This window comes from Primulina huaijiensis, unplaced genomic scaffold (genome assembly GCF_012295235.1).
Source record: "Primulina huaijiensis isolate GDHJ02 unplaced genomic scaffold, ASM1229523v2 scaffold24871, whole genome shotgun sequence".
In the NCBI taxonomy this organism is placed as follows: domain Eukaryota; kingdom Viridiplantae; phylum Streptophyta; class Magnoliopsida; order Lamiales; family Gesneriaceae; genus Primulina; species Primulina huaijiensis.
Window position 1 is genome coordinate 362,086 of NW_027356090.1, and position 21,657 is coordinate 383,742.

A 21,657-nucleotide genomic window follows, 5' to 3' on the forward strand; every position below is an offset into this window, starting at 1 on the left:
AGAAAAGGCCCAACTTTCACGCAATCGCCAAGTCAAAAGCCCAAACAGAAACCTAGTGCAGAATAGTGTGACCTATAAAAGCTTCAGATTCTACCTCGCGCAGCAGCATCCGGAGGAAGGAAATGGTGTCGCTAAAGTTACAGAAGCGGCTCGCCGCCAGCGTACTCAAATGCGGCAAAGGCAAAGTTTGGCTTGATCCTAATGAAGGAAGTGAAATCTCCATGGCTAACTCGCGTACGCTCTATTCTCTTTTGTACTCGACAGACTTGCGTGTCTGTTGTTGGCTGGTGGTATTGTTGCAAAGGTGTTATCCTATTTCTTTATTTCTTGTTACAGGGCAAAATATCAGGAAGTTGGTCAAGGATGGTTTCATTATCAGGAAGCCAACCAAGATTCACTCGCGATCCCGTGCACGCCGAATGAAAGAGGCCAAAAGAAAGGGACGCCATTCTGGATATGGTATCTTTTTCTGATTTTGGAATGCCTTATTATGTGGGAATTCTTCTGTTAAATTGCCTCAGACTTTTCGCTCCTTTTAATATTTGCTGATGGCCTTTGCTTGTCATTCGAATACATGTTATTTTATCATAGACCAGTGTTGTAAATGGCGAGGGCGGGGGTACCGCCTAGGCGGTTGAATTGTTTTACACTATTTGTGTACATATTATATATAATCATGCCATATATGCATACACTAATTGATGTTTATGCATATATAAGCTCATACAATATGATAACATTTATACAAGGTGCAAATTAATAAATGGATGCAACTAACAAGATAATTAATAAAGATTCATCACCATATTAATTAATACTAAAACATAATATACTAATATCATTATTTTTACCGAAAGCCTAAGTTTTAAATTAGAACAAGAATTTATTAGAAATTAAAAGTTATAACCTTGTGGGTTGGCTGGCTGGGGGCGGCGGTTGAGGTGGAAGGAGGTAGGGCTATTATGTTTTGAAGAGAGTATAAAATGTATTGATAAGTAGTGTTTTTATTTTTATTTTTGATTTTTTTACCCCCGCCCGCCTCGTCCGGTGCCGCCTACACAATCACCTAGGGCAAAGGTGGTGCGGTCGACGGCCACCTCCCACCTATGCTATCATTTAGAAACATTGGCTTAGACATATAGTTGTCAGCTTATAAATTATAACAGTGTGGTGCAGTGGGTCAGAGTGTTGTGCATATTCTCTACAACTCGTTTTAAGAGGACTAATTTAGCCACATGAAAGTAGCTGAAAGGCTACCTATCTATTGGCAAAAGTTTATGAAGTATTTAGTTTCTGGTATTGCCATGATGAAATGCTTTTTTTTTTTTAGCTTGGTTGCCAACTTAGCTACCCACTAAAAGTGGACGGCTCTGAGCCTTTCTTTATATAATTGGTTTTGGAAAATTTCAGGTAAACGCAAGGGTACCAGGGAAGCGAGACTGCCCACTAAAATTCTCTGGATGCGGAGAATGAGAGTGCTTAGACGCCTGCTTCGCAAGTATAGGGAGGCAAAAAAAATTGACAAGCACATGTACCATGACATGTACATGAAGGTTAAGGGTAATGTTTTCAAGAATAAAAGAGTGTTGATGGAGAGCATCCACAAGTCTAAGGCTGAGAAGGCTAGGGAGAAAACCTTGTCTGACCAGTTCGAAGCTAAGAGAGCAAAGAATAAGGCTAGCAGGGAAAGAAAATTTGCCAGGAGAGAGGAAAGACTAGCTCAGGTATTACTTTCGATAATATTTTATCCCCTGTAAAATTTTGTAAAAAAGTGGAATAGATCAGTGTTGCGCACGTCTGCGCATATTTCTTATGATTTTGACAAACAGAATTGTTTTGCCATAGAAATATTTTAATAGGCTGCAGACAATGAGAGTTTGTACAGGTATAGCTGCAGCCCATTTCATGTGTTTCAAATTGTTTCTTTGATTTGTTGCTTAGGTTGTGTGTTTCTCTTAGATCTAGTGAAAAATGTCACTTATCTAATAAACTTTCTATTTTTTTAAGAGATTTGTTTCATTTTTCACTATTATAGGGACCCGGAGAGAAAGTAGCCCAATCTGCAACAGCCTCCTCTGCACCCTCTCAAACGATTCAGTGAGTGACTTGCAGTGTCTTACATAATTCGCAATTTTTATAATTGTTTGAGTTGTGCGAGCTAATGAGTTTGAAAATTTGTATGCAATGTAGGGCAACTAAGAAGTCGAAAAAGTGATCGGTCTGCGCAGCTGATGTCGGGGATAGGTGTGTGTCTGTACATGTTCCTGGTATTACTCTCCGGTTTTTGTATCGCATTGCTGCCGTGTTGTTTGGTGAGAGGAACTCTGAAACACTCTTTTATTTATATTTGTACAATGTTTCGTCATAAAATGTTGACATTGAGTTTTAAACTTGCATCTGGTTTTTTTTTTTTAAATATAGGTATGCGGTTTTTTGTTTAATTTATTTGATGACATTGAGGTTTACACTTGCATATGTTTTTTGTTTAATTGATAAAATGATAAATTATTATTTTATATTTTTAATAATTAATAAAATATTACTAATATTATTTATTAAATATAATATTGTAATTTAATTGTTAGATAAATAATTAGTAGGTGAATGTATAATATGATCAAGTAAATATGGGATTTGATAAGATAAATTATCAATGGATTGATAATTTACAACTTCAAAGGATCTGTTGTAAGATAGTCTTAATGGCCTTCATGTTATTATATATAATATTAAACAAATACCTATTTTTTTAAGCAGTTGACTAATATCTATTTTGAATAAATAGTTGATTGTAATTTAAGTTTTTTTTTTTTTTTTTTTGAGTTGGGAAGAGATTGTTAAAATCGAGTATCAAACTCAAATTTCGTCAAAAATTTAAGATTTTGACGTTAAATAAAATGTAAGTAGTCGACAATTTCAGTTCGTTCATATATAATAATCACAATTACGTTTTCCCTCCACCAAATATGGATACCCCATGTGGGCTTTTACAATAATGTTAATCAATTTCATAATGGGTGTCGTTTGATCCTCTAGAGCCCAAACACGAATATAATAGCTAAAAGATTTACTAGTTTAATTCATGTTTAAAAAATAGATAATTTTATATCTATCTATCTATGAATTTTACCCCATAATTATTTTAAAAAAATTAACAATAATATCAATTATTTAATAACATAGTTAAATTGATCATGAACATAATTATATGACTATAATTGATTTGGTAACATATACATAATTAAAAATATATACATATAAAATTAAAATTGATATTGTGTCCAAATTGGTACGCAGAGAAACCAGAAAACACGAAAGGACAAACAAAGATGTGGTCCTTGACCTTAGGCCTAAATCTGTCACGAGCCCCGTCCTTCGTCTGGTAACTAAGTGATGTCCCAGCCTACTGTTTCGGATTCATCATCAATCTTAAGCAAATGTAAATCACATGCCATTTGGACATCTACGTGTGGGGAGGTACGACCAATAGCATCTATTGGTACGGACAACAAGAATTCTAAAGCCATTTGTAAGATTTAATTAATTAATAATTCAATTTTTTTTTTTTTTAAAAAAAAAAAAAAACTAAATCTCCCCAGAAAAAAGTGGGCTTTTCATGTAGGAATTCCCCAAAATACAACAATTTTCAAACAAAATCTATCTTAAATAGAAAAATTTCTCCTCCAATAATCATACAACATTTTCTGCTACAACATTAAAAAAAAATCTATCACACCAATAAAAACTCAACACGGGACAACTAATTATTAATGTAATAAAAAATGTTACAACAATTGACACAAAAATACATTACGAATTGTAAAAGAAAAAATATATAAAAAATACTAAGAATGATTGAGTTTAAGCTAATTATTTCTGGTTATTTATAGTGCTTGCACTTGTTTTATGCATCAAGATTTCATTTGGAATTAATATAATTTATAAATTATTTGTAATTTCCTATAGGATCAGTATTTGACTATGGACTTTTACATTTTTTTCAAGGCTTCGTCGTATTATTTTGAAAAGTGGTGCGATAAAGCTGTCGTTTATTTAATAATTAGAAGTGAAGAGAAATAAACGACCATATTTCCCCACAACTCCCATGCATAAAAACATATTCCGTCTGCCTGTCTTCCTCCATAATTACGTGTTTATTTTGTCCTAATTGTGCTTACTACTTACTAATTACATCACATCATAAACTTTTCCTGTGTCTTCTTATTACACATGTATATATACATATATATAAATATATATTGTATAGATTTAGACTGGAATTTGTAACGCTTACGCAAACATACGTTCGGACGAGATAATGACGTATGTTAGAGAACTGTGGGGTTATGTTATGTTATGTCAGCGTACATCCGTTGAACTTGAAAAATCACGGGAGTGATTAATGGCTCCTAATTGTGTCATTAAATCGATTAAACTGTTACTCATACGCACTTTCCAGATATTTTCTTCATATCAGTGGAGAAAAATCCATTTCTTCACCAAGAATACACAATAATTTTCTTTCAGTACTCGTGTGGGGGAGGAGACGTTTCTTGATTATTTTTGGGTCCAAGTTTTATCTTTTCTTCTTAATCGCCACTCCTACTCTTTTTATTACGCTCCCTATTCATTATTGTTTTCTCCTCCTTTTTCTTTTCAAGTTGCTGTTAGTCAAAGATTTTTCTTGAAGGGCTGGATTTCAATTTGGGACTGAGGAATAGAGGCATGAAGAGGCTAGTAAGTACGTTCTCATTTTTTTTTAAAAAAAAAATTGTCTATGTAATTTGCTGAGTGTTTATTGATTTGGATCGTTTTACCTTTCTGGGCGTTTGTTTTTGCAACCAGAAAGCAACGAACTGGGTTGAATTTAGTTTGAATATTCCATAAAGTGCGAAATTTTAATTCTTTGTTTGAAAAAAAATTTTAGCATTGAAATGCAGTCTCGGTTTACCTTTTTGGGCTTTTTTGATGAAATGTTCACTCGGTTGCTTATGCAAGTTAAGGTTGTATTGATCTTCACCTCAGATGAGTTGTGTATCATTTACTTGGTGTTCGTATGTGTACATGACTTGGATTTTTTACTATTGTTTTCCAGATCTGTGGATTTTTAATTTTAAACAGGAAACTGAGCTTCATCAGTGTCTCTGTTTACCTCTGGGCAAGTGATTTTTTTTTAATCTATCGGTAAATGAACTCGTGTTACTAGAATCCATATTTTCTTGGTTCTATAATCATAGATTGTGTTATGAAATCTTGTCTTTGTACATTTGGGCCTTTTGAGCTCTAGTGACAAAACTACGTTTTTTTGTTAATGGTACCCATAAAATTGATTTTCTTGCAGAAGTTGTGTTATTTTCTAGCCAGAGTTTACAGTGTGATTCATGGTTTTAGTATCCCGTTCGTGTAACGACTCATTTTGTTTTCTTTCTTCTCAGATAGTTTTGCTTCTGCTACTGGCATGGAGTTGTGCCGCACAATACGATGGAGAATGTGAGTCAGTTAAGCCTTTAAAGCCCAGACCGCACAGTGTGTCGGTCTCAGAGTTTGGAGCAATTGGTGATGGGAAAACTTCAAACACCGTAGCATTTCAGAATGCTATATTCTATCTCAAGTCCTTTGCAGACAAGGGCGGTGCCCAACTTTATGTTCCAGCAGGAAAGTGGCTTGTTGGATGCATCAATCTTACCAGCCATCTTACCCTTTTCCTTGAAAAGGGCGCAACTATTCTTGGCTCTCAGGTTATACTCGCAGTATGAAAAATTTAAGCTGCTTTTTCTGAAGAATACAAGTAGACTCTTAGGCTGGAAAGACCATTGTTACTGTTTGTATTTCACTTAATTCAACTGCAAAGTTGCTGTAGTTTTCATTTTTTACATCATTTTAGCAGGATTACAGCAATTGGGCTTTAGTTGAGCCCTTACCTTCTTATGGTCAAGGCCTCGATGTTCCTGGTACAAGATATCGAAGCTTGATCACCGGATATAATTTAACTGATGTGGTTATAACTGGTAGTTATATGTCCTATAGTAACTTGTTTAGTTTTCACACGGTATTAACATTCTCATGCGATATATGTTCTACTTATTGCTCAGGGAATAATGGAATCATAGATGGACAAGGTTCGATTTGGTGGCAACTACTGAATACCAGGTCCTTGAATCACAGCCGACCAGATCTAGTAGAGTTTATTGGCTCAGACACTGTTGTCGTATCAAACTTAACCTTCTTAAATGCCCCGGCTTGGAACATACACCCAGCTTATTGCAGGTTGATTGCTTAACTTCTCCGAAGTTTTGATTTCTCTTCTGTGCTAACACAATAAACTATTATTTTTGGCATGGATTTAACTCATTTTCCTGTTTTACATTCCATGATGCAGTAACTTTCTTGTTCAGAACATTACAATTTATGCTCCTCCTGACTCTCCATATACTAGTGGAATAGTCCCAGGTCTGTCTGTTGATTCATATTCTTATTTTATTTTCACATATTAAAATTCCTTGTTTTTGCCTGAATTTTATGATTGAACGCAAAAAACAAAGAGGGTAATTTTTCATTTTACTTTTTTCCTAAATAGGATTGTAAAAGTTGTTTACTCGTTACATTTTAACATCAAATATCAAGACTTTGTGACATTTCATTGTTCGTATGGTATTTTTTCACAATCTTAAAGCACAAAATATGCAAGTTTCAGATTCTTCCGAGTATATTTGCATCGAAAACAGCAGCATCAGTATGGGATATGATGCTGTTTCCCTTAAAAGTGGTTGGGATGAATATGGAATATCATTTGGAAAACCAACGTCTAATGTGCATATTCGAAGGGTTCTTTTGCAATCTTCTTCCGGCTCGGGTATCGCCTTTGGTAGCCAGATGTCTGGTGGGGTTTCCAACATACTAGTGGAGCATCTTTCTGTGCAAGACTCTGTGATAGGGATCGAGCTAAAGACCGCAAGGGGGAGGGGTGGATATTTAAAAGACATTTTTGTATCTGATGTTTATTTTGAAAATGTGCAACAAGGAATCAGAGCAACAGGTCAAAGTAAGTTTCATCCAGATGACAAGTTTGATCCTCATGCACTGCCAGTGGTCAGTGAGATTACATTTGAAGACATAGTCGGTGTAAATATGACTATTTCTGGGTTTTTTTCTGGGATTGATGAATCTCCTTTCACTTCGATTTGTCTGTCAAATGTTTCTTTCTCTGTTGGTTCCAACGTAAACAAATCTTGGGTATGTTCCAACGTCATGGGCTGGTCTCTCAATGTGTCGCCTGAACCATGTTCAGCACTCCAAAACTTGCCTACTGATTGTTATGATTTTTCACATCCAAAGAGCCAATTTTCTGTCTTGTGATACACCGTTCTTGAATCCCAATTATTCGTGTATGGGTTGGTTCAGACTCGACAACAAAGAAAAAAGCTCAGTTCCATTTATGTTCTTGGTTTCTCTGTTTGTGTGTGAGGAAAGTTTTGGTAGTGCAGAAAAAAAGAATCATGGTACATGTTTCTTTTAGCATTGTTTGTTCATTTTAAGTGGACTGATGATTTTTTTTTACATTGTACATTCTTGAACTGGAGATTGATGTAAGATTGATTGACATAGGTTGTGATTAGAGGCTTCATTATTGATTGATTATATTATTTTCATGTATAATCGTTAATATGGAGAGTGAATGTTCGGTGCTCGTAAAGATAGAAGACAAGCTGCTTACAAATAAAGATGCCACTTTTTAAATGTTTCCAAAGTTTTTTTATAAAATTTAGATGGCTTCCGACTTTGCCATTTGGGTTTTACTGAAAAATCCCTCTGTGCTATATTTTGTTATGATTCAGTCTCTACAATATTTTTTTTATTCAATCCCCTAACAGGAACACTTTTTGGTCAAACTCCTTGGGATAAAAATTTTACGTCTAGCCCTTGTCACCTTTTTTTTTTTTTTTTTTTTTTTTTTTTTTTTTTTTTTTTTTTTTTTTTTTTTTTTTTTTTTTTTTTTTTTTTTTGCATTCTTCCCTATGAGTGTTTCTTTTCTTTTGAATTTTTTTCCAAAGATTGAAAATTAACAGCTCCAAAATCTCCTAAAAATTGAAATTTTTTGATGGCTTTTGAAAATCAGAACTAGTTGTAAAGCAAAAAAATTTTCTCGTGATTTGCGTGAAATCGGAATCAAAATCTCGGAAAAATGGACCTGTTTTTCAAGTTTGAAAGTTATGAAAAATAAGCTGAAATTGTAAGGTTTATTAAAACTTAATACTTATGGTTTTTTTCTTTCTCCTGGTCAACTCTCATTTTTATCACTTCTTCAATTTTCAAAATCAAAGGAAGAATTTTGTCGATTTTTCTCTGTCCATCGTGAGGTCGTTGAACATCATGTCTATACACCTAAAAATCTTGAAATTTTGCGTTAGATATTTCGAAGTTTCATGTTAGTGTCAACCAGTTGCAATTTGTGAGACAACTTGTTTTGGTACAATATTTCTATTAATTTGAAAAACAAAGCTTTGAGGCTTTTTCAATGGCATCCTACCCAATGAATTCGTTTATTTATGTCAACTACTTGGTTTGTTATGTTATTGTAAAAATGTTTGTTTTCTTTGAGTAATGTATCGTGGTTATTGGTTGATGTTTTATCCCAGTAATTTGCTAGATATATCTGCACCAAAAACACCAAGATTCTAAAAAGCGTGAAGCGCCCCGAAGCGCGGATGTCGAGCTCCAAGCTTAAGCGTGAAAAAGCGTTTTTTATCTTCAGTGTAATTGTAATTATCTCAAACCAATAAATAGATAAAATAATACATAAATATGATAAATTTAAGTCTGATGCATTAATTCTCATACTTATAGAAGCATAAAAATCTCAAAATTACAATCTTTATTTGTTTTTGCAATTAAGTCACGTACATTAAAAATGTTAAATATTTGTCAAATCATTATCAGACACGCTTAATCATAATTAAAATTAAAAAATAAACATCTAAATTATAAACTTAATTTATTATTTTAAAATAAAAAGACATACACCTTCAAAATAAAAAAATAAAAAAATAAATAGATGTAATTAATTGTGCTTAAGTATGCTTAATTAAACACTTTAATTACGCTTAATTCGTAGTTTGACCGCTTTTTTCCGCTTTCTCCGAAGCGGGGCGTTTTTTCTGAGCTTCAAGCTTAAGCGCGTTTAAACGAGGCTTAAGCGGGCTTTTTAGAACACTAAAACACATGTGTAATACCGAAAATGCATACTTCGTCCTAATGAAAATTAAATAGACATCTCAGCCTTTGAATTTTTAAACGGAGTGTTTCCATATTTAGGGTATATCAGTTCATCCATTCTTGAATTGTACCAAATATTGTCCTATGATCATTGATGATCCACCATTTGAGTTAAGGTCGCATAATATGTCCTTATTCATACTGTTGTACTTAAGTTGTGTCAACTCCAATGATACACATAAGGAGGATAGACATTTACAACTTATAATAATGCATTAGTCGAAGATGGTGTTGAAAAAAGCCAATTACGTGCTCTATTAATATCAAATCATTATTGAATTGGCCGAAATAGTACTTGATTAAGCAATAATCATATCTAACTTATGCAAATGTCACCCTATTGACAACTAATAATGTGACCAAGTGTACATCGAACGTTCAATAATCATATCTAATTCGATCCGTTTAGTTTTAACATATATAATTTGGAAAAAAGTTTGAATACCGGTAAGTGTAAGTTTTGCACTTAAATAGCAATAAGAATCAAAATGAATTACGCTAGTTTCCGACAGGATTGTGTGTGGTTTTGTTAGTGTTGTGCGCATGATAAAAGAAATTTAGAAGATAATTGAAATGTTTTAAAAATGAGATAAGACTAAGAAGATAAGGAATGAAGAGTCCAATGAGTAACAGATGTGTAAAGTTGAGTTTTGGCACCCTCGGCGCCTGATCATAGGCACCTAAAAGCCGAATTATTATGGAAAAAACAAGGCTAAAATTCTTGGCTTCAGCGCCACAGCACGAGACCACGACACCTTAGCGCCAATGACCGATAAAAGAGACATCTCTGCAATAATAATTATAATCAATTGCCATAGAGTAATGAGAGAATAAAAAATTCTAAACTCTCATGGGTATAATTTTAAATTTAATCTTATAATTATCAGTCGCAATTAATTTTAATTTTTTTGAAAATCACAAATTTGAATTAGCATATTACATACAGCATCTTTTTAATATTTACGAATTACGAGACTGAAATTATTACACACTCAAAAAAATAATGCAATCTGAATTGACCAACAAAACCTCATAAAATTGTGATTAGAAATAAGAAGAAGAATTCAGAGTTAAGACAACCCGAAAAAGGAAATAGCTTATAATAGCAAATAAAGTGAACACTGAACTGACTTGGCCTAAAAAGGCTTTACAGAAAGCACATAAGCCTTAATACTATCACTATCATAATAACTGCGAACCCAGTACAAGAGTTGAAACACTGTAGTCTAATCCTATATATTCAGTTGGGACTTGGAAGTGCACGATATTTGGTCAAGTTCACTGAGATTGAGATGTCAATGAACAAAGGAGACCATGGTTTTCTTCGTTAGTACGAGGCAGCAGACAGTGAAAGCCACTTTCATGCTCCCTGTGCCGTCATAAGTCGTCAAAAATGGTGGATAACATTAATTCCTGTAAAAATTCACTCCTAGCCATCTCATTTCTTCTCCCAGTCGACAGAGTTGATTGTATTCTGCAACCATGAGAAGTGTGGGAAAAAAATGTCACAGACTATTAGATCAACGAATTAACATCTTTTCAGAAACAGCCTGAAGCGGATCTTAAGAAGGCTCAACGAAATCAAATTCAGGATTACAACAAAGACACCCATGTAGAGTCTAGAGATAACTCAAATGTACTATCATGGGAACAAAAAGCATTTTCATATGGCTCTTCTCCATTAACAGAAAGGAAAAGGTCATAGCTGAATGAAATATTTCCTATTTCATATAAGATTTCAAAATGGAAAAGTTGGAATGGAGTAAATCACAGTTTTCCACCTAAACCACTCTGTGTTCTTCAATATCTCGAAGAGAGAAGTGAGCCATACAACCTGACATGCACCACATATACCACGAAGATTAAATTTTAATGATGCAAATACTTTTGTAACAAACTCAAGGACGCATTGATGGCAGTGCCACACAACCTAGTGATGCTACGGCACCATTTACTAAAAAACAGCACAAATTGGAAACACGTCCATCTGGCAAGGTGTTATGACTAACTGATAATTAACATAACATTTGAACTAACACGTTTACTCAATTACCAGCTCACGCGTGACTGGTTATATTCACAATAAAGATGGACACAACTAACAAACACATATAAAAAAAGGAGAATTGCCCATAACTCAATTATAATGGGAACAAAAAACATCAAGCCGTTAAATATTGGTTGATTGAATTGGGAAGGAAAAGTAATATTTTCCTTACCTCTCCAAAGAATCAACATTTGAACTTTGCCTTCTTGAGCTAGCCTCAGTTGAGGAAGCAGATTCAATGGTTCTAGGTCTATAAGCAGGTTGTGGACTGTTCACGAATGACAAAATCACGGAATCAGCTGCTGCCTCAGAAGAAGAATCAACCAAAGAGGACTCCTTAATGCTTCGCAAATGCCTCTCCTGCAGCTCTTTCCTGAATAAAAGAATTGTTGATCTGGAGCGAGAACTACGCTGCTTCTTATTGCAGAGGGCGTAAAATTTGAAGTTAAAGTTAACACCAGAAGAGTACTTAATCAGGGTATCAATATCAACAACATAATAACCACACAGATGGGAAATCCCACCACAAATAAAGATCAAATTAGTGCATGTATTATTCAAAGGATATTTTTAAAATACTCTCGTGCTGCGTGATTACATGTGAAGCCATGTTTATTCCCACCCTTGTAGCACAAAAAGGACATATCTGCAAACAGAAATATGATCATTATGGAAAACATACATTCCAAAGAAACCTAAGGATACAGTAGCTAGCTGCAGAGTTAGAAATCGATTTCAGTGACATTTCGAAAAATTCATGACATCGTTGGACTCAAACGTTCATCTGCTGTCCACCAAGCAACATATCAATCAAACTAAACTTCGAATCTCCTGAAAATGCAGAAACTATACTCTTAACACTAGTAAATATTAAAGGAATACGTCTCTCCGTTTCTTTATCCTTCTCCCCACCATGCTATTTGTGTCAATCAAAACATGCTTACAAAATACAGCTACATGCTTTCCCCGTTCCCTCCTCTCTTAACCTATGTTCACACCTTAAAGTTTAAATGCAAAACGTCCAAGTTAAGTAAGACAAAAGGATTCCCAGCTAATTTCATCAATAAATAACAAGCTATTATCATCTGTAAAATAATTATCCTACCTTTCTACACTATGAGATAATATCAACAGAAATTCAACAAAAAACAAATAAATCTTTGAATTACCCCGGGTTTAACCTCCACACGATGGTCGGCATCGATGTGGCAGCACAATCCGAGGACATCAAAATCCTCGATACAAAAGGGGCAAGCCAGTTCATCCGATTTCTCTCCGTTTTCAGCGTCGTTGACTTCTTCGTCCTCGTACTCCCCCTCCGTTTCCTCTCCCTCTTCATTGTAGTCATCTATCAAATCGACAATCAATAAAAAAAAAAATCAAAGTAGTAAAATTAATAAAGATTGAATAAGATGGACCGTATCCGAATTTTATCCACTAACCCATGCAGCGATTGGAATAAAAGGAATCCCCGTAAAACCGATCGCCCATGGATCAATTTGATTATATTATTCCAATCCTCTTCAAGAAAAAAATATAATAGACCCAAGAAACGATTTAGACAAAGGGAACAAAAATTTAATTAGGGTTTTCAAAAACAGTATTTCCCCACTTCTCCGTCGATGGATAAGCAGAGAAGAGGACGGCAGGAGGAGTAGGGTTTTTTTTTAAATAAAAATAAAAACAAATTAAAAATTAGTGCATTGTGGTTGAAAAGTTTACAAATAGCAGGTCAATTTGCGGTGGCTTCTCCAGATTTTTAATATTTTTATATAAAAATGGAAAACAATTTTGAAGGGGAAAAAAAACCAGGCCGGCCTATCAATAATTTATCGATGAGATCCACTAATTTTTTAAAAATCACATATGTGTGTGAATCTTGTACATCCAAACCATAAAGAGACAGTGCCCCCACATGTAGCATCGAAGCTACCGTGTCGGGTTTGTGAATCCGAGCATCTCAATTATTATTTTTTATTTTAATATATGGAACAACCGAGTTTGTAAATGGTACTTCTTCAATAATTTTTTCGATTTTATTAAAAAAAAATTGGGTTGTGATATTTCGACCATCGATAATTTTTTTTATATTTTATTGAGATATGGGTTGCGAATCCCGAAACATCAATTAATTTTATTATGACAAAAACTTGTGTGAGACGGTCTCACTGGTCGTATTTCGTGATACGGATATCTTATTTGGGTAATCCATAAAAAATATTACTTTTTATTGTGAATATCGGTAGAGTTGATCCGTCTCACAGATAAAGATTCTTGAAATCTTCTCGCAAGAGACCTACTCTTTTTTTATTTAAGAGTCGGGTTTGCGAAGCTTGGTTCTTCAAATATTTATTTTTTATATATAAAAAAAATCGAGGTTGTGAGCCACGACCATCAATAAGTTTTTTCTATTTTATTGAAAATTCAGGGTTTGAGAATTAGGACATCTCAATTAATATTTTTTCTATTTATAAAAAGGGCTCGGAATGTAAGGTTCGATACATGATAATTTTTTCGATTTTATTGAGGAGTCCGAGTTATGAATCCTAAAAACTCAATTAACTTTTTTTATTTTATTAAAGAGCGAAGGTTGCGAATCTGGACACATCAATTAATATATTTTTTTTATTTAGGCTTTGAGGTTATGAAAGATTTGATTATCTAGCTACATTTTTATGCTTTAATGTCAAATACACTCTTAACATGATCATTTCAATTAGGGGTGGGCGTGGGTCGGGTTTTGAGTTCGAGTAGTCGAAACATGGTCGGGTACCCGAAAAAAAAAACATTTTTAAAATTTTTTAAAAAAAATTTTGAAAAAATATATGTATTTTTCACATTTCACAAAAAATATGTCATTATATCGAGTTATGCCTAGTCATTATATCATATTATGACTGGTAAATTAATAAAACACATGTATTTTCACATTTCACAAAAATCATGTCATTATATCATTTTATGATTAGGCATTCGTCATTATATAGGGTTATGACTAGCTACAAAAAAATACATGTATTTTTTAATTGAATATACGAATAGACTTAGGGGTGTTCATCGGTTGGTTCGGTTCGATTTTCGGTTTTTTTGTTTTTCGGTTTTAAAAATATATAATCCGATATGCGAACCATTTTTCTTCGGTTTGGTTCGGTTTTCTACCAAAACGGTTCGGTTAATTCAGTTTTGGTATAATTATTTAAATTAATAATATAAATATATTGTAAAATATAATATGTTAATTTTCTACATGTTTTCTTATTAAAATATTTAAATATAAAGTCTAAATTAATTAAACAAACAATAATCGACTAAAAATTGTTCAAAATAGTTTTTCATTCATTAAATATCATATCAAAATATATAATATAAATAAAAATATAAAAAACTTATTAATTTAATGAAATTTCGGGTTTTTCAGTTTGTTCAGTTTTATCATATATAATCTGAAACCGAACCAAATAAACTTCGATTTTAACATTTATATCTGAATTACAAAATTCAACTTTCAGTTCGATTCGATGTTCAGTTTTTTCGGTTTTATCCGAAGTTTGAACACCCCTAGATAGACTCATAAAAAAAAGTAAAAAACAAAAAAAAGTCGGGTACCCGATACCTGAACCCGAACCCAATAATGTTGAGTATCCGACGAACCCGATTTTTTAAAAAATACCCGACCCATCGAGTTTTACCCGATCGGGTCGGATCGGATACCCAATACCCGAAAATAAATGCCCACCCCTAATTTTCAATTACATGAATTTCATTTGAAATTCTCACACATCCAAATCTACCGATAATAAACCCAATTTTTTTCTCAACACGTAATTCGTTGATACGATCAATTCAACTTTGTCGCCATGCTTTATCCATATGTAATATAAAATAGCAAAAATCATATTTTTGGTATTGTAATTAACTCGTAAATTTTTTTATTTTTTGTGTTATGTTGCTCATCAATTTACGGTGTTAGTCTACAAATATGCAATTGTGATAAATTATAGTCATTTTTCATCAAAGTGCTGAGGTGTAAATGGAAATCGCCGACGTGTCCAATGTCATGTTAGAACTCTGATAATAAAAAAAAAAGCGAAAAAAAAAATGAGTTAGTGGATTAAAACTATTAATAAACCTATATCACGATAAAAATTGAAAAACATGCAAGTTAGCAAATAAAAAAATATATAATTTTCTCATAAATAAATAAATGCTCTGGGATCACACGTTTATACCTACCAAATTTTCACCAATCAACCGTTAAATTTATTGGTCTGAATTCTGAAATCTGCATGCATGCATATCAATTACGGTTTGCCATAATTTCAATCGATGACGGAGCAACAAATTAACAATTGGTCCATTAAAAAGCACCAGCCCAACCCAAATTGAATAGGCACATCAAGTTATCCCCAAGCCTAAACCAAACAGACAGGTGAGAGATACAACAGATCTCGCCATAGGAGGCGTGACAAAGTTAACCACCAAAGAAGTCACATTTTTTGTTTTCTGTTTTGTTTCTTGCTGCCAAGGTTAGAAAGATGAAGATATATAGTTGTAAAGAACTCTTTGATGAATATATTGAGTTGTTCTTGTTACGAGTTTGGCACAGACTCGAAGTGTTTGTTTCGAATATTGAATCAAGCGATGCATGGATATGTTTTTAATTTCCATTTTCGTCTTGCACCACACTATCGATTTGGAGGATCGGAAGCTCCAAAATTGTTATATTTATTTAACATAATATTAGATTCAACAGGACTGGACCACCGTATAGGCCATAAACCACAACCTGTGCTAGCTGAATCACTTTTTCATTTCTTTCAAACACGTGAATGCATTTTGCAATGGTACAAATTCATAATGAATATTAATTCGCAGATTCGATCAAGATTACCCTCTGCGATCAACACCGCCTCTCGGAGGCACCAACGGCCCTTGCGCCGCGACAATGGACTTGTAGATCTCCGCTATCATCCCCTCGTCGTACTCCTTCATCGGCAACCTCCCGAACCCGTTCCCTATCATCCGCGTGCTGGCGATTCTCAGCATCATATCCACGTAAGCGTCTCGCATCCTGAGTATAAATTTCTTCGGCGAGAACCGGAGTTTCAGCTCCACCGGCGGCGCCAATTTGATCCTCCAGAATCTCCAGCAGCTGGTAGATCCATTAGCAACACCGGAACCAAGCTTCAGCACTCGCATTCGCAGCTTTCTTTTCCGTCTGGAATAGGAATTCAGCCGCGTGTATCCCTTCCTCCGCCAAGACCTTCTTCCTCCGTTGAGTAAATTTGTTGAGTCCCTTTCCATTTCCATATCTCCTGATTTTTTTGGGTATACTTTACTGAGTGCATTTAGCGATATGATATGGTGGGAAAAAATGATAAAAGTTTTTACTATATGGAAACAGAAGACAGTTGGGAGTAGGCTGTTTAATGTTTCAATAATTTTCATGTATGGAAACGATAGGTAGGAGCTGGAAAATTTAGTTGAAGTGAGACATTACATATCAATAATCATAGTTACAAAATTTTCAAAAAATTAAATTACACTTAGACGAGTCAACATAATAACAGCGATATATAAACAATATTCAACGTCATGTCATCCGTTCGTTACGAAATTTGAAAAAAAAAAGATTAAATTATCTATGAAGTACTGAATTTTATTATCTTAGAATCTACTTTTGACTTATTAGATGTTCAAAAATCAAATGTACTAATATTGTAATTTCTCCTAATAAAAAAAGAGTTTATTTGAAATTTGAATAGATGCTTGATCATGATTTAATTTTGTGGCTGTTTAATGATTGCATTCAAGAATCGAATTGTTTTCTACAGTTGTTTTGAATTATTTGGAATTGAAATTGATTTATATGTTGTTTTGAATTATTTGGAATTGAAATTGATTTATATGCAGTTAATTTGCTCAGTGTCCTGTCCGCACGTATACATACTTTAATTAAATTAATTATTGTTGGTGCCCAAGTCTACTGCCCATCACCAAAGCATTAAAGCGGCCATTAGTTTAGAGTAACCGATTCATTATGATATTTATTTATTTATTTATATATAAAATAGGTTTTTTTTTAAGACAATTCAAGAAATCTATATTTATGAAACAAAATAATATTTTTAGTATAAAAAATAAAAAAAATTTTTGAGATCTTCTCACACGTAAATTTTATGATACTAATCTCTGTATGATTCAAATAATGAAAAATATAATTTTTTATGTTAATAATATTATTTTTTATTATATATATGGATGTAGTCGACTCGTCTCACTCACCGATGTAGATCCATGAGATCGTCTCACTGGAGATCTAGTCAAAAAAATTATATTTTTTCACGAGTTGAGTCGACTTGGAGATCTGTCTCATAAACGAGTTGGAGACCCGTCTCATAAAAATATCTGATGAGACATCTCACAATAAATTTTTTATGTCGGATTTTTTAATTATACACTACACAACCTTTTCCTTGTTAATCTTACTTCAAACCCTTGTTTTTCAACGTATTCTTGACGGAACTGATATGATTATCGGATAAAAGAGAAGATAAAAACTTCCCAAGATCTCAATAATACCTTTTGTCTTTCGATGTTCAAGTTATATATATTTATCTGGTCTTATTATTACAGTGATCTCTTTCACATTCTTCTCTGAAGAATTTTCTGCTCCCAATATTTCATATATAATTAATTACGACATTTGTATTACTAAATCTTTCACTTTATCCCTTTTTTTAAAATTTTTACTGTGTTTATCACTACATGTTTAAAAATTTTACGTATCAGATATGTCAAATTAATTATTTGTTTATGTTTTATCTTTCTTTATATCGGTACATTAATTCTCATTTGCATATTTTAAAGTAAAAGTTTTGCGTGCGGGTGTAGCGCTTTAGGTCCTAAATAATTGTTAAAACCTAAAAGGTAATTAACATCAAACAATTTTTCAAGTCGGCTATTACACAAAAAATTATGTGAAATGGTCTTATAGATCAATTTTATGATACATATATTCTTTTTAAGACGTCCATGAAAAAATATTACTTTTTATTATAAGTATGAGCATGATTGACTCATCTCATGAATAAAGATATGTGAAACTGTCTCACAAAAGACCTACCCCGACTACTAATACTTTGTTGCTGTCTCGAGGTATTCAGAAAGGGAACCAACTCAAAAAACCGAACAAACCACATGATTTTTATTCGATCATGGTTTGGTTCCATATTTAACTTGAATATGATTTTTTTTTAAAGAAAAATTATCTTCTAATTGCGTACGTAAATAAACAAGAACAAATTCTTCTAGAACAAATGTTGTAGCTAGCATTTGATATTTTTATTGTTTTCTTAAACCTATTTATTTTTCTTTACTATTTTATAAGAGATATTAATTTGTATGATATGGGTGATAATGAGGGAGTTATGTTACATATAAAATAAATTATTTTGAAGATATATATTCTCAGTTTCAAAATCTTTCGAATAATTTCATAGAATATAACCACTCACTTTATTTTTTGTTGTTAAAAATAAAAATTACATTATATTTTGTGGGTGAACTAACATTAAACACAGCCCATGAATATTGAAACATGAAACATTTTTTTATCCTAATTCTTGATAATGTATTAGGAGTTTATTTAATCTTCTATTTTGGTATCATTACACACATTGTAAACAACTTGAAATCAATATATATGAAATTTAATTTTTTTTTTTCCTAAACAGAAAGAGAATTTTTTGTATTCAAACTGAAAAAAAAAATATTTTAGTCAAAATTCCACAATATAATGATTGTAAATATTGATGTTGCGATATATGATATACTTTTAGTATTTTAAAAAATTCAAAACCTATTAATTAACTAGATAACAATTTGATTGATTAAGTGGAATAAAATCCAATGTATGCAATATTTGGTCCTTAATTTTCATATATTACTTGGCAAATAAATCTTTACCTATACAACTGAAAACATCACACCTTATGTAACATAAAAATATCACATAAATTGAAGCAGATGAAGTAACAACTACAGTCTACATGTAATGTCTGAATTTAATTATCTCTAAAAGCAAGCTCCTAATTATATTCTTTCCGTATTCCGTTTTCGTGTTTGACTATTAGTTTTCAGGTTCATTCGTAAAGATTGCAGGGACATAGCTCCAATAAAGAAGAAGAGAGGGACGCAGAGTAAATCTTGAATCGAAAGCAAGTGGAATTCTGATTCAATTAAAATTTCAACCACGTATTTTATCAAACTCCTAAGCTATGTATTATCTATTCTTCATAAAAATCACGTATATATTCATGATACATGTATACCATATTGTGACCTGTTCTGGAATTTTTATCTGTAGATACTAGTGGACTTGCGCAGTTTCTAAAATAAATGACACGACGAAGAGTTCGGCACGCCACAATTCAAACATTGTATCGTATTTTATGTAATATGCATTTTTTGCACTTACTTCAGCTATTTCATATCGTGTATGTGCTCGATATCCATTATGCGCGGGTTCTTGCAGCATGCATGGGGTAGCTCGGAAGGTGTTTGAAAATCATTTTCGACGTCTTTGTAGTCTTTTCGGACCATGTTATTGAAACTTATTGTGTTTGGAAGCTCACTTATCCACAGTACAGCACCATCTAACTCTATGGTCTATATGACTCGTTTTGATGTGTGTCTATCGTGTGCTATTCAAAGTTTGATTTGGGTTTGTCTCCAAGTCGTTGAGACACCGAGTAAAATGCAGTAATAATTCAAAAAACAATAATTTAAGGCATTCACCCTCCTAGTCACAAACACGACCAAACAATCGTATTCATATGGTTGGTGATTTACATAACTTGTCTAAATTCTTACTAATTTTTAATGGTAAGAAATCACACGTCCAATCATCAAAATCCAAACTAGAAAAATGAAAAAAAAAGGATAAAAAAAACCGGAGATACCCCACTAATCAATTAGCATAAAACTAAGAATCTGTTACATCTAAACACTAAATCTTGTTAGCAAATTGATTTTGATTCCTCAGATTTCCAAAGATCTAAAGATTTCCCAAATAATCAATTAGCATAAAACTAAGAATCCATTGCATCTAAACAGTAGATATTGTTATAAAATTTCATCTCTTTTTTCAAACTATGAAGATTTTCGAGACCTTGGGTACCGCTAAGCATAAACAGATCCGTAGGAAAGAGCCATCAACAGTATGGCCGCTTGCTCTTCCTCCCTCAACTTGCTCAGCATCTTCCCCGACCTCTGTAACACGACTTCACTCCCCGAAGCCATAAATCGCATTTTCAAAATCTCTCTAACTCCATTACGGCGATTTACAGAGGTCCGCTTCTTCTTCTTGTGGGCACTTCTTACAGTATCCAAACCCATCAGCTGTCGTCTCTTCTTATTGTGTTTGATCCCACAAGCATTACACAGAGACTGGATACAAGAACTCCAGAAGAATCAATAAACCGAGAAAAAAATAAAAAAAGGTAGAAAAAAATCAAACGATTGCGTGATTTTTGTTCACCTTGGGTCCCTCCGGACCGCCTCTCCAGAGTGGAGTTCTTGTAGTGCGACAGCCGCTGCAGCATTTCACCGAACACCTGTCGCTGTTTCGCTCATCGGAATCTTGCTTCTGAAAAATCGAAGGAATGATCAGAGAACAAGGGATTGTTAGTTTGCAAGATTTAATCCACAGAAAGGGTAAAAAAAATGGTGAAAAACTACAGTCGTTTGCTCCTAACCTCATCCTCTTTCAGATCCATACCAACAAGCAGATTGTTACTTCTTGAACACCAAAATATCAACAAAAATGCAAAAAAAGAAAACCCACTAGACAGTATGTTATACAGGATCAAAGAACCATGTATTGAGAAAAACGATGAAGTAAACAGGAAATGGAAATGGGATTCGATCGATCAGAGGTTTGGAGAAGAAGGCGAAGAGAGTAAGGGATGATCATTGCCGTTAGCTCTATTTACGACACAATATAATGATAATTAAAAAAAAAAAAAAAAAAAAAAAACCNCAACAAAGAATCTAGTGGACTCTGTTCAGTCTACAACAAACCCTAGAGAGGCCTAGCTGACTCTAGAATTCCTCCTAAGATTTGACCATAATGCCCCTCGTGCGTTTCAAATTTCGGATTTCCGTCGAGCAATCTCGGCCGTTCGTTCCTGATTCTCCAGATGAGGAAATATTTTGAAAGATCATGATTTAAACACAACATTAATTACGCTACATTTTACAAGTCGTATTTTATTTTAGAATAAATAATCTTTTATGGAAATGAAGTTAGTCAAAAAATCATATTATCCGATTTG

At 33.3% G+C, this 21,657-nt stretch overlaps 5 protein-coding genes across 7 annotated transcripts; 2 read left to right on the top strand and 3 right to left on the bottom strand.

The window, feature by feature from the left end:
• The first annotated feature begins 57 nt into the window (after window positions 1-57).
• LOC140967234 (large ribosomal subunit protein eL19y) lies at window positions 58-2,465 on the top strand. Its single transcript, XM_073427643.1, has 5 exons — window positions 58-234; window positions 337-459; window positions 1,411-1,724; window positions 2,036-2,097; window positions 2,191-2,465. Exons 1-5 carry the CDS (start codon window positions 123-125, stop codon window positions 2,213-2,215), a joined length of 636 nt encoding a protein of 211 aa, XP_073283744.1. The 5' UTR covers window positions 58-122; the 3' UTR covers window positions 2,216-2,465.
• Window positions 2,466-4,371: 1,906 nt separating this feature from the next.
• Window positions 4,372-7,656, top strand: LOC140967262 (probable polygalacturonase). 2 transcript variants are annotated; one of them, XM_073427685.1, is made up of 6 exons: window positions 4,372-4,737; window positions 5,436-5,738; window positions 5,885-6,008; window positions 6,093-6,267; window positions 6,380-6,450; window positions 6,695-7,656. In XM_073427685.1, exons 1-6 carry the CDS (start codon window positions 4,726-4,728, stop codon window positions 7,354-7,356), a joined length of 1,347 nt encoding a protein of 448 aa, XP_073283786.1. In that variant the 5' UTR covers window positions 4,372-4,725; the 3' UTR covers window positions 7,357-7,656. The 2 variants fall into 2 exon arrangements, with proteins under 2 accessions (XP_073283786.1, XP_073283787.1); XM_073427686.1 differs by having other exon boundaries at window positions 4,379-4,737; window positions 5,888-6,008.
• A 2,699-nt stretch (window positions 7,657-10,355) lies between these two features.
• On the bottom strand, window positions 10,356-13,005 carry LOC140967353 (protein DEHYDRATION-INDUCED 19 homolog 3-like). The gene is made up of 5 exons (XM_073427827.1): window positions 12,763-13,005; window positions 12,490-12,668; window positions 11,889-11,966; window positions 11,493-11,752; window positions 10,356-10,747 (listed from the first exon to the last, which is right to left on the bottom strand). Exons 1-5 carry the CDS (start codon window positions 12,809-12,811, stop codon window positions 10,651-10,653), a joined length of 663 nt encoding a protein of 220 aa, XP_073283928.1. The 5' UTR covers window positions 12,812-13,005; the 3' UTR covers window positions 10,356-10,650.
• A 3,202-nt stretch (window positions 13,006-16,207) lies between these two features.
• Window positions 16,208-16,630, bottom strand: LOC140967348 (uncharacterized). The gene has a single exon (XM_073427821.1). It carries the CDS (start codon window positions 16,628-16,630, stop codon window positions 16,208-16,210), a length of 423 nt encoding a protein of 140 aa, XP_073283922.1.
• A 3,650-nt stretch (window positions 16,631-20,280) lies between these two features.
• On the bottom strand, window positions 20,281-21,345 carry LOC140967312 (GATA transcription factor 15-like). 2 transcript variants are annotated; one of them, XM_073427770.1, is made up of 4 exons: window positions 21,162-21,345; window positions 21,079-21,117; window positions 20,862-20,969; window positions 20,281-20,770 (listed from the first exon to the last, which is right to left on the bottom strand). In XM_073427770.1, the coding sequence occupies exons 2-4, from the start codon at window positions 21,097-21,099 to the stop codon at window positions 20,504-20,506; spliced, it is 396 nt and encodes a 131-aa protein (XP_073283871.1). In that variant the 5' UTR covers window positions 21,100-21,117; window positions 21,162-21,345; the 3' UTR covers window positions 20,281-20,503. The 2 variants fall into 2 exon arrangements, with proteins under 2 accessions (XP_073283871.1, XP_073283870.1); XM_073427769.1 differs by having other exon boundaries at window positions 21,079-21,337.
• Window positions 21,346-21,657: the final 312 nt, after the last annotated feature.

Excerpts from the sequence above, each read along its gene's own strand:
- LOC140967353 (XM_073427827.1), bottom strand. The coding sequence starts at position 12,811 with ATGGGCGATCGGTTTTACGGGGATTCCTTTTATTCCAATCGCTGCATG. Across the intron at positions 11,967-12,489 it reads GTGTGGAGGTTAAACCCGGG|ATATGTCCTTTTTGTGCTAC; the intron begins GTAATTCAAAGA and ends TTCTGTTTGCAG. Across the intron at positions 11,753-11,888 it reads AGCACGAGAGTATTTTAAAA|GCCCTCTGCAATAAGAAGCA; the intron begins ATATCCTTTGAA and ends TTCAAATTTTAC.
- LOC140967234 (XM_073427643.1), top strand. The coding sequence starts at position 123 with ATGGTGTCGCTAAAGTTACAGAAGCGGCTCGCCGCCAGCGTACTCAAA. Across the intron at positions 460-1,410 it reads GGGACGCCATTCTGGATATG|GTAAACGCAAGGGTACCAGG; the intron begins GTATCTTTTTCT and ends GGAAAATTTCAG. Across the intron at positions 2,098-2,190 it reads GCACCCTCTCAAACGATTCA|GGCAACTAAGAAGTCGAAAA; the intron begins GTGAGTGACTTG and ends TATGCAATGTAG.
- LOC140967262 (XM_073427685.1), top strand. Across the intron at positions 5,739-5,884 it reads CAACTATTCTTGGCTCTCAG|CAGGATTACAGCAATTGGGC; the intron begins GTTATACTCGCA and ends ACATCATTTTAG. Across the intron at positions 6,451-6,694 it reads TACTAGTGGAATAGTCCCAG|ATTCTTCCGAGTATATTTGC; the intron begins GTCTGTCTGTTG and ends TGCAAGTTTCAG.
- LOC140967348 (XM_073427821.1), bottom strand. The coding sequence starts at position 16,630 with ATGGAAATGGAAAGGGACTCAACAAATTTACTCAACGGAGGAAGAAGG.
- LOC140967312 (XM_073427770.1), bottom strand. The coding sequence starts at position 21,099 with ATGGATCTGAAAGAGGATGAG. Across the intron at positions 20,970-21,078 it reads TGGATCTGAAAGAGGATGAG|AAGCAAGATTCCGATGAGCG; the intron begins GTTAGGAGCAAA and ends TCGATTTTTCAG. Across the intron at positions 20,771-20,861 it reads GCGGTCCGGAGGGACCCAAG|TCTCTGTGTAATGCTTGTGG; the intron begins GTGAACAAAAAT and ends TCTTGTATCCAG.